At 40.7% G+C, this 16,222-nt stretch overlaps 1 protein-coding gene across 2 annotated transcripts in view; it reads left to right on the plus strand.

Annotated features, from left to right (window-relative positions):
- LOC308373388 (CUB and sushi domain-containing protein 1) overlaps positions 1-16,222 on the plus strand; it is a gene marked incomplete at both ends in the record, with an annotated part of 288,794 nt that overhangs the window by 72,786 nt on the left and 199,786 nt on the right. For both annotated transcript variants that reach the window (XM_080848876.1, XM_080848877.1), the window contains one exon: positions 7,696-7,912. In XM_080848876.1, the coding sequence (XP_080705002.1) occupies positions 7,696-7,912 (217 nt within the window). The remainder of the gene's footprint in view (positions 1-7,695; positions 7,913-16,222) is intronic.

Here is a 16,222-nt window from a genome sequence, read left to right on the forward strand (position 1 = left end):
CCATGGGTTCAAGCGACACACGCCAAAAGCCTTTTATTCAAAGAAAGCAATTTTTACATTTCCTTCTATCTGTGTGCCTGGCAAAATTTTAAAGTGAAATAGTATTTAACAATGTATTTTTTCACAATAATAAGTATTGAAAACTGAAATAAAATCAACAGTCTTGATGATAAAAAAGTCTAGAAATGATCACACGTTGCCTTATTATGCCTTCACAAAAAGTCTCTCTTATTTATGAGGTATAAGATACATGTCCGCAGTAAACTATGCAGTTAAATGTATAACAGTCAGTTAGCTATACACTCACAGTTAGCTTTACACGCGCAGTTAGCTATACACTCACAGTTAGCTATACACGCTCAGTTAGCAATACACTCATGGTTAGAGCTATACAGTCTCTGAGTAATCAAGCTTTCTGTGTAACAGGGAATTTGCCATGTGTCTTAAATTGTCTTTAAGATTAGACACTTCTTAGTATATTATAGTTTCCTGCCAAACACCTGGCATGAAACTATGAAAAAAACACTCAGGAATAGCCGCAGAGAATGTCACTGTTGATAACCAATCTGACAACCAGTGCTAGCTGGTGGATGCTGCTTAAATAGGCAGACTCGTGTCAGTCTGGCTTATCAGCTTCAATCATGCTCTGTCAATTTAGACATACAAGTAATAGATTATATGCCAGCTTCACTTCAAATTCAGAAAAACACTTGTCTGGGAATTCCCCGCCCCTTCACTGCATTTCATTTGTTCAGTTAGTCTGGCCAACTCCTCAATGGAGGTCCACTTCACTCACGTAATTGGACACGCCTTTAACCAATCAGACCAACGATACTATACAACGATACAACGGTCGGTAATAAAGCAAACACATCTTTTTTCTGTATGAATTGTTCCAGAGCAGGTTTCTGTTCTATTGTCAAAGAAAACTTGCCTTTGAAATCATCCAAGACAGCCGCGAAAGCAGTATATAGTTTACTGTGCTTTTCTCTTAAGTTTCGCTTTTGTTACGGTAGACGTGGTTATTTTAAATCCGCCAATGGCGCGCCAGGTAGCCAAAAGCCAGTTTGTGATTGGCTCCAAGGATTCTGGAAATCTTGAAATGAACGGCTATCCAAAGTTTGCCAGACCCAGTTCTGAGGCAAAATCAATTTGGCCGGAAGAAGTGGGGCGGGACTTCCCAGACTAGAAAAACACCCTTTATTTCCACTGAATTCATTGTTTATAAATGTGTATGTCTATACTTGTGTACTCTTAGGTAGATCATCATTTAACCATACTAACAGTATCCCAAAGTAAAGTGTTCCCAACCTTGTGTCTCTGTTGTTTAAGACAATTTGATTGGAACTCACAGTTTAAGTTGATGATTTGACCATTAAGGAAGCCCCAGGTTTTCTGAAGAATTCCTGCGCATCTTTCACTAATGGTAATGTTTTGCTGTGGACTTTTCAGCCAAACAATGGACTTTGGGCATGAAACTGTGGAGAATTTGATGATTCGATAATTTACCAATTTTGCATGCACAGTACATTTCTGGCCCTGACTTTTGATGTGATATTCATCTAACTGTTATCAGCTGGAGGAGAGAGCAATGTACTTTGAAAGCAGTTGCAGAGAACCAAGATTATTCTCTGCATAAATGATACCACAAGATCAGTGGAGGTGCAGCATATTTTTTTTTAAATATGCCATTTAATCCATTCATAATCCCACTTGACCCTGCCTCCCAAACGGATGTTTGTGTAGAATACCAGCCAAAAGAAAGTATGGGTCTCTCAGTGCCTCTCAAAAATGATGTATCTCTGTTTACAATTAGATCTCATCTGAAATTTTCATTTAAATTTCATTTAATTAAAATTGACTTTTTGTCATGTCGTGTGTTGTGACCATGTGCTATTACTACTTAACACTAAAAGGTCTATATCCCTCGTCCGGGATATTTTTATTTTTGAGTTTTCGTCTTAGAGACATAAAAAGAACAACCACGGAAGCATTGAACCCTTTTCTAATATTATTGCTGAGGTCTTCTAGAATAGAATCATATATTCCATTTGTGCATCAATGTTTTTGGTTAAGCAAAATGTACAAAAACATCAAGGCATGTCAGACAACTTAGAAAAGTCTAAAAGGCCTTGGACCTTAGAGTGTTAAAGACTTAGAAAGGGAAGCGTATGGTTTTTCTTGTCAAAGACAAAGCTCTTTCTAGGCCGAGCATTAAAGTACATAATGGTGCATTGAATACCTGTGCATTCAATGCATCATCCCCTGCCTCAGTTTTGTTATGGATTTGCTGTCGTGTTTCAGTGCAAGAAAACCATAAACTGTTTTTATAGACTTGTCAGTGTTAAACGATATGTAGGAATATCGGGAAACGTCTTTTAAACTTGCCCTCTAAAAGACATTCCTGTACATTGTTGTTCAAAACATTATTTTCTTTTTTTTTAAGTTTTGTTTTAGGCCTTTATTGCAAACCATGTTTTGACAACATAATTACTCATTGCACCTTTAATGCCTGTCTCTGCCATCTTGTGCAATAATACAAGAGTCATATTGTAATGCCATATCTGAAGGAACGGAATATTAATAGAGACACAGTTGGCACATGCATCGGTTTTATGTAGCTCTATTTGACTAGAGTATGATAATCCTTCCAGAAAGTTATCATCAGAAATGACTAGCAATCCAAGAGATTCTTTTGAAAAATAGCTAATTTATGTAATCACATCTGTACATTTGAAATGTGCTCAGTTTGATTAAGATGTGTGTATTTTAGTGAACTCACGTGATTAAGCAGTGTTGCAACAATTCTGGTAACGTCTGCTTATGTCCCTAATTAAATTGACATCCTTGAACAGTTGCATTCTTCACGTTAAAGTAAGTGGGCAGATGATGCTGATCTAAAGTAGAAAGTATGTACTGTGAACTTCTCTCAACTTGATTGGTAATTAGTACACAAGGAATATAACTGCTTAATAGCTGAGGAGTAGACAAATGAGTTAGCAAGCTCATATTATTGTTCTGATGCCTTATAACCTATGTGATGTTGCAGTTTGAATAAAACAATAAGCTTCAGTATTATAATCATCAGCTATAGCCCCTGTTTTTTTCTGAGACAACGTGATGTACGCTATGTACTATCTCTCCTGTTAATCAAATCATTATTTTGACTGTAAATAACATCTAACCTATGTCCGCCTATCTCATTCTTTTAAAGGGAAGACAGCTAAGCGTTAATCACGATTGTCATTTTTAATCTTATTTATTAAGTTATGACTCTGTTTTTCCCCAGTACAAAAAATCCCAGTATGTGACCTCCCCCGTTGGTCTTTCTCTCAATGAAATGAGTTGGAACCTGGTGAGCAACAACATGGTGAAAACACCTATAAATCAATACCATTGGTAGGACAATTAAGGTGTGGTTCATCTGTCAGAATACAAGGTTAGTGCACAAGGGCAGACTCATGTGCTGGGCAAAGAATCTGATCCATAAATGTATTTAATTTGAAAATAAATCAAACCTTTACGGTGGTGAAGGATGAAGTGAATACCTTATTCAGACAAAGCTAAAATAATGCATTCTATATATTTGATTAGCAGGACGTTGGAATGAACAGTATAGAGATTAAAGAAAGCACAGTCAGTCAGGTTAAAGTTGTTCCTGTTGGGATTCCGCATCATTTTTCTCATTTTAAGTATAGGGAATCAAGTAAGCTTTTTAAACAACCCCCCTGAAGACTAACACATTGCTTTACAGGTAAGACTAAGATAACCAAGTCATAAACATGCCCTGGCCTCTCATGAGTCATATAAGTTCATATGAGACTGTGTCATGTTACCATGAACGGTGATGGTCTTGACAGGTGTCAGAGATTTAGATGCCATAACAGCTAATGTCACCTGTTACAAAGCTGTCATACCATCCTGCTCTCATGACAATAAGCGATAATGGTGACAAGACGCTGTCACATCACAATGACTATCATAACCTTACATGTTAGTCGTATGATGACCCACATTTGTAGCCTTCCCATTGCCCACTAACAAGTGATATATGAGTGTCCACTTAAATGCTGTCTGGAGTGTTGACATCATGACAGCACTGGCAGGTTGCCAGGCTTTTTAAACCTATAGTTTGAACAGAGCCAGCGTCATCTGGCCACAGCCTGGTTGTGTCAGCCATATTTTGTGTACTCATCGAACATCAGCTGTTTGGAGAGATGGTTTTACTCCATCTGTGTTCAGCGAAAGTAAAAAAAAAAAAAAAGATCTAGAATTTGCTGTCATGTGCTGTTATATCAAAGCAAGTAAGTCTGGGTGAAGTTCTGTTAAAAGTTAAATAGTATAATGTTGAAACTTGATTTGTACATGTTAGGGTCTTGTGGAATTTTGTATTAGGCGTTTCTATGTTTGTAGTCTTTTTCTGTATTTTTTCCTGAGGAGTTTGCGCTCCCATTAAGAGCTCCTTAAGAAAGTAGCCCTCATTAACCTCTCCCATGCTTCATTGATTGCTTATTTTCTGTGTGATTGTTACAGTTCCGTTTGGATTAAAATGTGTTTTTAATGGGTTAATTACTCATAAAATGTACATTGCAGGCAGACGTACATGGAAGCAAAGTAGTGATTAAGTTATTAGATCAACAAATGGATTGGTGATTGGCTGATGAACACTGATTGGTGACAGTGCTGTTGTGGCTATGGAGACTTTTTGCACTCCCCAAACAAATCAACATGGCTGCATTCAAATCTTGTTAGCCCATTTGTGAGGGGAACGTAATGCATGCCAATGACTGTTTACGACCAGCTTGAACATTAACCATTCCTCTATTTAATTCGGAGGGGTTACCATAAATAGAAGCTATTGACAAATATGTTTGTGCTCATGTATACAAAATTAGAAATGTATACAGCTGCCAATCAATTATATTGACTGGAATATGGCCCTTATTGGCAGTGCTAACTCTGATGCTGGATGTGTTTGATTGTGTTCCATTAGCACTAGAAGATGGCTTCTCAGTTTGCCATACCAATGTGTGCATGCGCTGGTTGTGTTTGGATAAGGTGCCTTGGCCAGAGTATTTTGTTAGCCTTTTTCTGTGTTTTTGTAATATATGAAGGTGAGCGTTATTAAGATGTGGATTTGTAGTCACACTTGATATTTGTCTCTTGTTACATTGTAACTGCCTAGTTAAGTGGTTATTTTGTAGCACAGTGTAACTTACAGAATGGAAGAGGACATAGATAGTACCTCCATATACTATTGTTAGATTGGGGTGATGGTTAGGGTTCATATACATACAGTGTACGTCATGCAGTGACTGTTACACACTCACAATTATAGTGGTGCAGCATACTTAGCAAGGGTGCTATTAAATAGTGTTACTGAATTGTATTGTCTTTTATCTTATTATTGTTTTGATATATTTTTCACATTGATGATGATTGATGATGAACCCATTTCTGGCGTCTGGCTTTTGTTTTGTAAATGATCTAAGTAAGTCTATTGGTCTTGAGGAATATTCGTATTTTTCATATCATTTTTCAACTCATGTGAATCCTCCCCCCACAAGAATTTTTTACATTAATAAACTGGTGCAAAAGCCTTCACACATTTAGGCGCCAAGTTTATTAATATTCCAATGATTGGCCAGACCTTTCCTGTCTGAAGACTTTCACACCTTGGTAGATCCCATACTGTTCCCTTTCCTTACACGCCCCACCTTACACCCACAGACACATCCATAATGTTAATTTTTGTATTCTACCTTCCTATAACTGAATATGCTCTTCTTTTTTTTTGTGATCAATTTTTTATTGACACCATTTATGCAGTCAAGAGATTCATTCAGTTACGACATTCAAGACAAAAGTATATCAGAACATTAATCTGAATATGCTCTTCTGAGAAGAAGAAGAAAAGATTAAGACAATTCTGCTGTGGTTTTGCTGTGTGGAGTGAACCGACCGTTACGTGCAAAAATAGTTCTATTATTATATGGTATAACAGTGGTGTTTTCACATGAAATCTGATATGATACGTTTCCCATAGTCAATACACGCCTTTGATCAGCGCGTCGTGTGGTGTCCTAAGGTGTTTGTTTTCTCCATTTCGTCTGGACTCTTTTTCCCTCTCCCATAGCGTGCCTAGACGGATCCCACGTGCATCAGGATGGGACCCCCCACTGAGGTGGCTTTAACTCAAAAGTGCTGTCACAAACACACGTCGCAACTCAGTCTGTGCAGGGCTGTGACCAACGCCATCAATGTTCTCTGCTAAAGAAAGCATGGTTTGGAAATGCCACTACATGCAAATGGACTTTAGTCTCAGGGACAACAAATCTTTTCTACAGTAAAAACAGAATGTGACAGAACGTGATGAAATAAACTGAATGTTCATACTTAATGTACAATTCATCCAGTCTACAGTGGTAACGTTATACACATTCTGTTAGTTAGAGGGCTAGGCCTTATTAATAGAAGCCTGTAGCATCAAAGAAAAAACATATTTGTAAAGTAAATCACATCAAGTCTAATGAATCAAATCTACGTTGAGTGGCATTAGTAGTTATTTCTTGGTCAGCAGTGGATTATTAGTAATGCATCATATGACACAAGCAATCAGATGACCAACATTTATTTTGCCAGCACTCGATTGGATGAAGCCATCCTAAAAATGTCAAGCTGTCATTTGCTACTACATGTAAAATTTGATCGTTTTTGTTTGTAATGGTTGGCTTTCCTCCAACCCTTTATATGGGTAACTGTTGGGTAAGTTGTTGTTGTGGTCTTATCTTACCTACAAGGTGCATTTATTGCATTCTTTATCAGATGAAATTGTTACTGGGAAAGAACTCCTGAAGTAATTGCTGACAACCTTCACACTTTCAGTTTGTGTTTTCCCCTTGTGAGACCACAGTGAGGGGACCTTGAAGATGCAAAAAGAACCGGAAAAACTATTCCCATGTTCTACTCAGCCTTCTGCATTTTAACCAAATTGCAGCCATTGTGCCACCTTAAGTCCTGCCCCCACACAGGCAATCTGTGGTTAGCAATCACAGGTCACATAACACAGTTCCCATGATACAATGATAAGCAGTATTTCTCTGTGATGTACACACTTCTGTGATGTTCTTATGCTCCTGGGACCACATCTCCCCAAGGGGGTGTGCTGCCTGGACTTCAAATGTTGGTTTATTTGTGTTACTGTTAAAAGATGCTAATGTTGTGATATTAGCCCCCTAACTTCGGTCAAATAAATCAAGTTGAAGCGTTTGGGATTTTCCACAATAGGCACTTTTACTTGATGAATGCACAAGGAAAAATTCTGTGAAAAAAGACTGTGGGACTGTGTTTAAATCCTTCCTAACCTATTAACAATTAATGCTGGAATTATTGACTAAAATTCCTCAAAGTAGTTTCAGTGTAAGTAGACCCACTCTGAGCACAAAGTTGCTTCCGGCTAATGGTTTTGAGAATTGAACCCTCTCCTTCCCAAAGGTTTCCAGGATAGAGCAAAGTCATTTTTTAAACCGAAATGTGTGCCATTTTCTTTTTCTGTCAAAGACTTGTCATTTCAATATATCCTGCCTGTGTGATCAATATCAATAGAAGGTCTATGCAGAGGTGCTCTGTCCACCAAGTGCTGTGACTCTGTGGAAAGCTAAGTGGTTTAAATATGGGCCTTTTGCTGTCCTGCAGGTCAACCTTGTGGCGGCATTGTCCAAGGTCTCAATGGAACCATAGAGAGTCCAGGCTTTCCCCATGGCTATCCCAACTATGCCAACTGCAGCTGGATCATTGTGACGGGGGAGCGGAACAGGATACAACTCCACTTCCACACGTTTGCTCTGGAGGAGGATTTTGACATCGTCGCCATTTATGATGGACAACCACTGCCAGGCAACTTGAAGATGAGGTGAGATCTCGCTATATGTCATATGCAGTGAAGGTTGTTATGGGTCAGGCTAAACATATCACACACACACACACACTCTCTCTCTTCCTCTCTTTCTGTCTTTCTTACACACACGCACGCATGCACACACACACACACACACACATGCACACACACACATACGCACACATGCACACATGCACACATGCACATACCACACACACTCGCACACACACACACACTCGCACACACGCACGCACGCACGCACGCATGCACACACACACACCACACACACACACACACGCACACACACACACACACATATATATACACACACGCAGAGTTTGTTGTTTATAGAGTACATATACAGCAAGATTGAGCGTATTCCACAGTCTATGTTGGAGAAGACAGGTGTTTTCCTTCATTTGCCATCGTCCTGGAAAAAGACCTACACGTTGTTGCCCATCTGACATGAGCCTGTCCATTTGTAACAAAATACTGCTCATTTTTGTGCTTTGGTTGAATCGAGTGCGACAAGCTGCTGAAGGTGCAAATGCAAAGTTCCAAAAACGTCTTAGAGCCTTGCCAAGGTTGCACTTACAACTTTTGAGGAATGCCATTGTGCTGATGGGAGGCAGAGCAGACGCATACAGCCTGTAATGGAGTGGCGCGATCAATAGACGCTCGGGGGAAGAAGTGCGGCAGCTCCAAGTGAAAATGGACTGCCTATAATTAGACGCAGGGTGCTTTTAAATGTCAGATGATTAACACATACGTACGTTTGCATAGGGAGGGCTCAAAAGGGGGGTGAGCTGAAGATAACGAGGATGACGAGGAGATTGCTGTGGCAAAACAACCTTTCAAGTTGTTTAAAGCTCTTTTTTTTTTCTTCTCTGTCTTTGAGAAGAGGGTTGCAGATGTGTGTCATCAGGAGGGGGAGTGTTTGACCCAGGCAGTGGCATTTACTCAGAGTGCCTCTAAACTAGTGGTTGGTGCAGGTGTGACGTGTGTGTCTGCCGTCTCATGAGAGCAGGAGAGGATGTATGGAGGGTCTGCTGAGGCTACGCTGTTACATTTGTTCCCATTACAAGCACCACAGTAATGGCTCAGTCTAAGTGGACCATTTGCCATCAACTCACAGAGGTATTCAGACACATATACGTATATACACACATACATACACACACACACACACACACACACACACACACACACACACACACACACACACACACACACACACACACACACACACACACACACACAAACACACAAACACACACATGCAGAGAGAGAGAGAGAGAGAGAGAGAGAGAGAGAGAGGGAGTCATTTACTTGTCATTTCTCTCTCTTAACTGAACAAAGAGCTTGAGATGGGATGCCGTTTTGACTTAAAGGAAAGTCCATATGCAGGGATGATCGTGAAGTTTGCAAATCTCCACTCGAGAAACGCGTCAACGTGATAGGCAGATGCACAATGAAGGGACGTCTTGGTTGTGACAGTCTAAAAAGGACAAAGTGGTTGTGTGTTTTGGGGGGCCTTGTCACAGCACTGCTGAATTGGCTGGAGACGAGCTGTAAGTGAATTTCGCAGACGGTTAATGCGGTCTGATCGGAGAGGGAATGCATTTAGAGGGAAGTAACAGACAAATAATGCATACGCTTTGGCAGGGACTGAATCATCCTAATTAGGGATAGTGGCAACACACAAGTGCCTGCATTACTGTAAATTATGCCCCTCGTAGCCAAGTGCATCTGAGTAGGCCTTTTCCCCCTGTGAAGACCAAGCCCTATTTGCGGGATGTGGAACACCCAACAATGTGATTTCAGTCGCCGGGATATTTCTCGCCACTGCTTAGAGTTTCTGATCCATATGCCATGTATGGAACGTTGCGTCGTTCCTGACGAACATTGGATGGAGGGTGGGGGTGGGGGGGTGGTGAGTTGGATATGAGTTTTCCATCAAGTATTCGTTGTTTGAAAACATATTTTGCATTCTGTCTGTATCCCCCGTGCTGTTTGTACATAAAATAAGCCATCCTCTCTGAATTTTATGTTACTCCATCTCATTAATTTTCTATTCACAGGCTGTTCACATAAGCTTAATGAACTTCTTATTGCCATTTTAAGTGGTTTTGAGGAGGAAAAAGACTGCTAGAGGGTGTTATAAACTCACTGCCTCTCTATCCTCTTAGAAAGCAAGGACTGAATTTGTGTTGCCATCATAAAAAAGGATTACGGCACAAAATATCACAAAATTCAATCAACTAATTAAGTCATCTTCACGTTGTCTTTATCATCTTCTGTAAGAGGGTGATTAGTCGCTCCCACCCTCCCACGGTGGTGGAACGTGCAGCACAAAGTGATATAGTACGTATATAGTTCATATTAACTCTAATAGATGTCCTCATAAATTAATTACCTTTGGGTCGTAATCCTCTCAGGATATCTTTAAATGAGATGACATCATACAGGAAAGGCTGCTTAAGAGCGCTGTGGGATTGGGTGCCTCTGATCATCCTCCTTTGAACGGTTTCCATAAAGGGAGCTACTTGAGAAACAATTGGACCTCAAATCGTAAAATATTTCACTCATGGAAATATGAATTCCCTTTTGTTCAGAAACAGTGTTCCTGAAATTTGACTCATACAATTGGATGTGTGTGCCTCACAGAATTTAGCAACAAGTTGCAGTTTACCTACCACTCCCTTATTAGAAAATATGATTAATGACGTTTAACATAACACACACAAGAGTGTGTTTTTATTGCTCTGAAGAAAAGTTTGATCTTTTGATACTGCAACACAAATACGTGTTCTTCGTGAATGGTTTAATATTATGATAATGGGATTCTCTATTTATGCTAATTAAACACAAGGCATTACCAGAGGGCTGGGAGCACTGCACTGAAAATGAGCATTCAGTCTCCAGTGAGCATCCCATTGGACTGCAGGGGAGCTGTGTGTTCCCTAAGAGTCACACAAACACACACACACACACACACACACATACACACACACACAGACACGCATACGCACACCGGACACACACACAGACAGACACACAGACACACACCAAACACACACCGGACACACACACCTACACATAGTCAATCACCCCCCACCCACACACACACACACAGACACAAACACACACACACACACACTCACATTGTGCACTGTGGCCTTGGTGTTACACTTCAGGAGGTGTCAGTTCATGACACGCAAGCACTGCCAGGTAGAACAAAAGCTGGCTGCTCATTTTGGCACCTTTGTGCGCAGCTCTCTCAGCTCCCAAGACGTATTAAAAGAAAGAGCCAGTCACCTGGTTCCTCTGAGCAGCAGTGTTTCGCCACCACAGGGTGTCAGTGCTACGCCTGCGCCCCCACCTCCTTATGCTAATGCTACACACACATCATACATGCATATCAGAGTAGGCCACATTCTCAAAGAAAATGGGACATGCACTGTTAACCAGTGACTTGAACAAATCCAGCACGTCGCCGAGAGATTCAAGCTAGCTGAACTAAGAAAGCGCTGCTAGAATGCCGGGGAACGTCGCTCCTCTGCCTTGCTTGCTTGTCTTCTCCCCCACGCTTTGATAATTCCATAAGCTGCTTTATACATGCTCAGGAATATCAAAAGTTTTGCACATTTTCTGTGGGTCACAAAGTTGTGACAAAAAAGGGGGGAGGAGGGGTACTGGGGATGATGGGGAAGGGGTGTGTGTGCGGGGGCTTTGGGGGAATGTGGTGGGGGATAAAGCCAAATCATCAGCCTGTATGCACGGAAAGACAGATGTAGATTTATATTCGCCGGGCGGCACTGCAGAGAGCAATAAGGAGGTGAGGTATGAACCCCCGTCCCCATGAAACGGCAGGTGCTGCACAAACACCTCGCCAGAGGAGAGCGCCGCTTGGCACCTGATATGAATAAAAGGTTGCTAAAGGAGTCATCCAAAAGGGAAACTTCCTGGCCAGCACTGAGGACGGTGACCCGGGTTGACTGATAGGAGGCATTATGCGGCACAGCTTTCCTGCGCTCCCAACACCTGCTATGGTACATACGCTGTCCTCTGAGGCCGGAATTGTTCATTGCCTTTCCTCTGTTGGAAAAAAAAGGGGAAATGGGCCTTGTAAAAAAAAGTGGGGGACAGAGAGTGCAGGTGAAAGTGAGCTTATCCATGCATTGAGAAAAAATGAGTGCCTCATGTCTCCCACTACTGCTGCACACAAACACACACACACACACACACACACACACACACACACACACACACACACACACACACACACACACAAAGAACAAATACATCCATCATGATTCATCATTCCTTACAGCACTGAAGAAGTTCTCTCTTCAGTTGTCTACTTTCAGATCATTGTAGCCTTTTTACAGATTATGTTAAAATTCTTAATCAGCCTTTACAAGCTTGCTTAACATAGGTATGTGTAACTCATCTCCTTGAAGATTAATTGATCTCTTGACAATTTGAGCAATGCGTTTTTTAAATAAAAAGAAAGTAATTCAAATTGATTTTGGGACATAAAAAGGGCCATCTTGTAAAAAACCCTTTCACAGCCCAACATTCTTGTGCTTCAGATATCAGTTCCAACACGGATGAAAGCATATAAACTTCTAATCAGAATTATTCTGTTGAGTAAGGTGATAACCTGTTAATGCCTATGAGAATTTAATAGACCATTATCTTGGTTTAACAAGAGCTGGTTCAATGGTCTCTTTTTTGTGAATGATGGCCGCAGACAAGGGTGAAATCAAAAGTTTTGCGAAACCCAAGGGGAGAGAAAGTAGTTAATTAGCAAAGTAGCACAATTAAAGGTTCATTAATCCAATTAAGTTTGGAGTTCAACTCCAAAGAAGACAGTTATCCCCCTGGAGAGAGAAAGATAGAGAGAGAGAGAGAGAGAGAGAGAGAGAGAGAGAGAGAAGTAATTCTCATTCGCGAAGGGTGTTTGTTGTGTTATTGGTGATTCAGATATGTCTTGGCATGCCTCAGTCCCTGTAATAACGTTTGAAGAGAAACTTTGTATGACTATTGAGGAGAGAGTTTTGTGTCGTCTCACAAGGGTGGAGCTGCTGTGAGGGCTGACTGACCTTTCCCCCGGGGAATGTTGCATTGCTTTGACAACTAATCTAGGTGGGCTATAAACATTTGGCCAGTCTGCAATTGTTGATGTTAACAAATATAACCTTAGTCATTCTGGTGTTTGAAGAGTCAAATTTAATATATACATTTGATTTTGTATCTGTGTCAATAAAATCTTCAGATGTATAGACACACAGTCTGGGTGGTTCTTACTATGGTGAGTTGGGGGTATTATACTGTACGTATATATTTTATTTACTGACTGGTTTTAGTGACTGTCTTTCTAACTTACTTATGGCTGTCAGTTGTGTACACTCAAATTTATGGACGAATCCAGAGAAGCTCATTCATGACATATTGCCATGAGGTTATGGTGGATGCTATTGATGAAGTCACACTTTGTATCTGTTTGTTGGAGATGAAAATGATCTGATTTGCCATAAACCACTTGTCAAGCCTCCATTGTATCTGGTGCTGTCTCTGGACTGGGCAATGACTTAGTCTAACATTATGTTGACACATGAAAGGATCATCATAAATTCCATTCCGCATCACCATGTTAGCATAGCACACTGTGCTATGGTAAAAACAAAACAGAGGACATTTTCCTAATTTGTTCTTGTAGAGGAAAAACAACATGTAGACTTTGATCACTGTATTTCAGTGATTTGAAACACTCATTAAGTTGGTCAATTTAGCTGACAACAGATAAGCTTTGTGAAGCTCTCAGGTTGCACTTGACCCTCTAGCTAGCATTTTATCACCTCTGTTGCACAAAGTTGCACCGGTTTACCTCAGACGGGCGAATAACGTTTGCTTTTCTCTTTGGTGTGTTGGCAATCTTTATCCGGAGGTGCCCTGAATTTGCCACTTGGATGGCATGTTGCCAGTTTGCTACTCTCCTCTGACATTGCGAGTACATAAAGGTTTCTTCAAGAGTGGATACAAATCTCTTAAGCTTGTGCCTCATTTTTAATTACTTCCGTCACATTCAGTTTGGCATGCCCTACATTAAGTGATCAACCGTAGTGGAATTTGTATCTTGTGACTCAGTGTATCGTTTAATATTTTAAGGAATGATGGATGCATAATGACTGAAATGACTGGATTTCATTGTTTTTAAAAGCACAGAATGAAATTAGCCTCACTGTTCCTTGCCTGAAAGCTAGTATTATAACCTCAAGAACATCTTGTTCTTCTGTAGTCTAGCGTTTGAAGTCCCACATACTTCTGTTTACATGTATCAGAATACATTGTGTTCTCAGTGTGGCTGTGGCCTGACTGAAAAGAATCGCCATATTGTGTCCTTGGTTATTTATTGATGTGGTTGAAAGGATTTCAAAGGGCAAAGTTATAGTTTATACGTCTTACATAAAATGTGCACAGTGATCTACACCAAGTTCACAGGTCTCTGCCAAACAACAAACAATTCCAAACAATGGACAGCATAGGCTCAGTCGGAAGAGAAGCCACCAGATGAAATTTAAAATTGCCTTCAATTTTGGCCTAATTTCTTCACAACATACCTGCATGACACTGTGCTGCTTTTTATGGTCTTGGCTTTGAATGGTTTGTTACATTGTTGGTTACATTTTAAACAAAACTGTCACCACATGTTAGGTGAACATTTACACAAACAGCAAAGTACAAAGTTACCTCAGGGCTCCAGAGTTGCATATTAGTGAATACTTGATTAAAGTCAGAGTTTCATATTTCCTTTTCAACACACATCAGCATATTTTAATACCGTTTAATACAGTCTTTTTGACAGCCATCTTCACAGCACCTTAGCACACATGTAGAATGCTATCCAACAGAATGTCTTTGGCGTATTTCAGTGTCTGTTTCTAGTCTTGTGAGCAAAATAATTAGGACAGGGCTGATGGGGCTGCAAACATGAATAAACAAAGTGGAGCCTGTTTATGTAACTTTCAGTTCAGTGAGTGGTATTATGGGTTGTGCAGTTCCACTGTCACGCCATGGCACAGACAAGGTTTGAGATGGCATCCTTGACTTAGTCTGTACTCCACATCACACAACCCTCCCCCTTCCCACCTTCATATCTCCACCCGGCCGACCTCAAGCAGATGGGTCCCCCCTTATGTGCCGTGGTTCTGCTTAAGGTTTCTTCCTGCCTAACAGGGAGTTTTTTCTTGCCCCTGTTGCCATTGTGCATGCACTAATGGGGTTTAGGCTCTGGGCTCTGTTCAGCGCCTAGAGGCAATTTTATTAAAATTGAATTGAATTGAATTGAATCAGGCAAGTGAAGTAGAACAATAAGGTTACATGGGGATGGGGTATCAGTGAGTCTGTATTTAAGTATTTCTAAGGTTGAAAATGTAGCAGTGATTAAGTGGAAGGATATTAGCACCATTAGAGTCATTGGATAGCTTTGGCTTCTCCTGGATCATATAGGCATCGTGCCACACTGTGAACTGCACACAGGAAATTGGCTTTGTGAGGATTATTTGGGAAAAGAAGAGTAACATCAAAGAAAAGGAGAAAAAAAAACCTGTGAATATGATTAATGTGCCAAATTAAAACCCACCATGACTACACTGAAAATGGGCAAAATGAATGACCATGCAGCCGCTGACCCTGGAACAATTGGGCTGGGCTGAGTCTGACCTGGATCCACCAGACCCGCACCTGAACAGGGCCAGGCCCCTTTCCAAAGGCACATGTTATCTGGGTAACAATGAGTGATGGATAGGATGGGCCATTTCAGTGCCAAGGATGACAGTCTTCTCCAGACCATTAAATCTCCATCATTCTTTTTCAGTGGGTGTGTTGACCTGCTAACTTTGGGTTAATGACCAAAGAAGAGCAAACACAATGTAAAGAGGCTTGGATTCATAAAACTAATGTGTTGAAGGTTAACATGTAGGCGAAGTGGAGATGATCCTCATAGTAATGTATGTGAGCACTTGTGGCTGCTGTGGATAACGTGCAGTCCTTTAGGTCCTTCATCTTAAGTTTTCAAGCTATCATAAATGAATCAATGTCTTTAGCAGTCAAGGGCAAAGTTATTGCATGATGCATGTTAATGGAATCTTAAAAGGGTTATTCATCCTTGTAGAGAACTTCCTTTTAAGTCTTTTTTTTTTTTGTCAGAATGTCCTCCCTCTGTTTTTTGTAAGGTTGCGTTATGCTCCATGGTCTGGAGTAGAACCATGTCCTTTGTACGCCTGCATTCTAGAATTCTCGTTTGAACCCTCACAAGAT

The sequence above is a fragment of the Sprattus sprattus genome, assembly GCF_963457725.1.
Source record: "Sprattus sprattus genome assembly, chromosome: 12".
In the NCBI taxonomy this organism is placed as follows: Eukaryota; Metazoa; Chordata; class Actinopteri; order Clupeiformes; family Clupeidae; genus Sprattus; species Sprattus sprattus.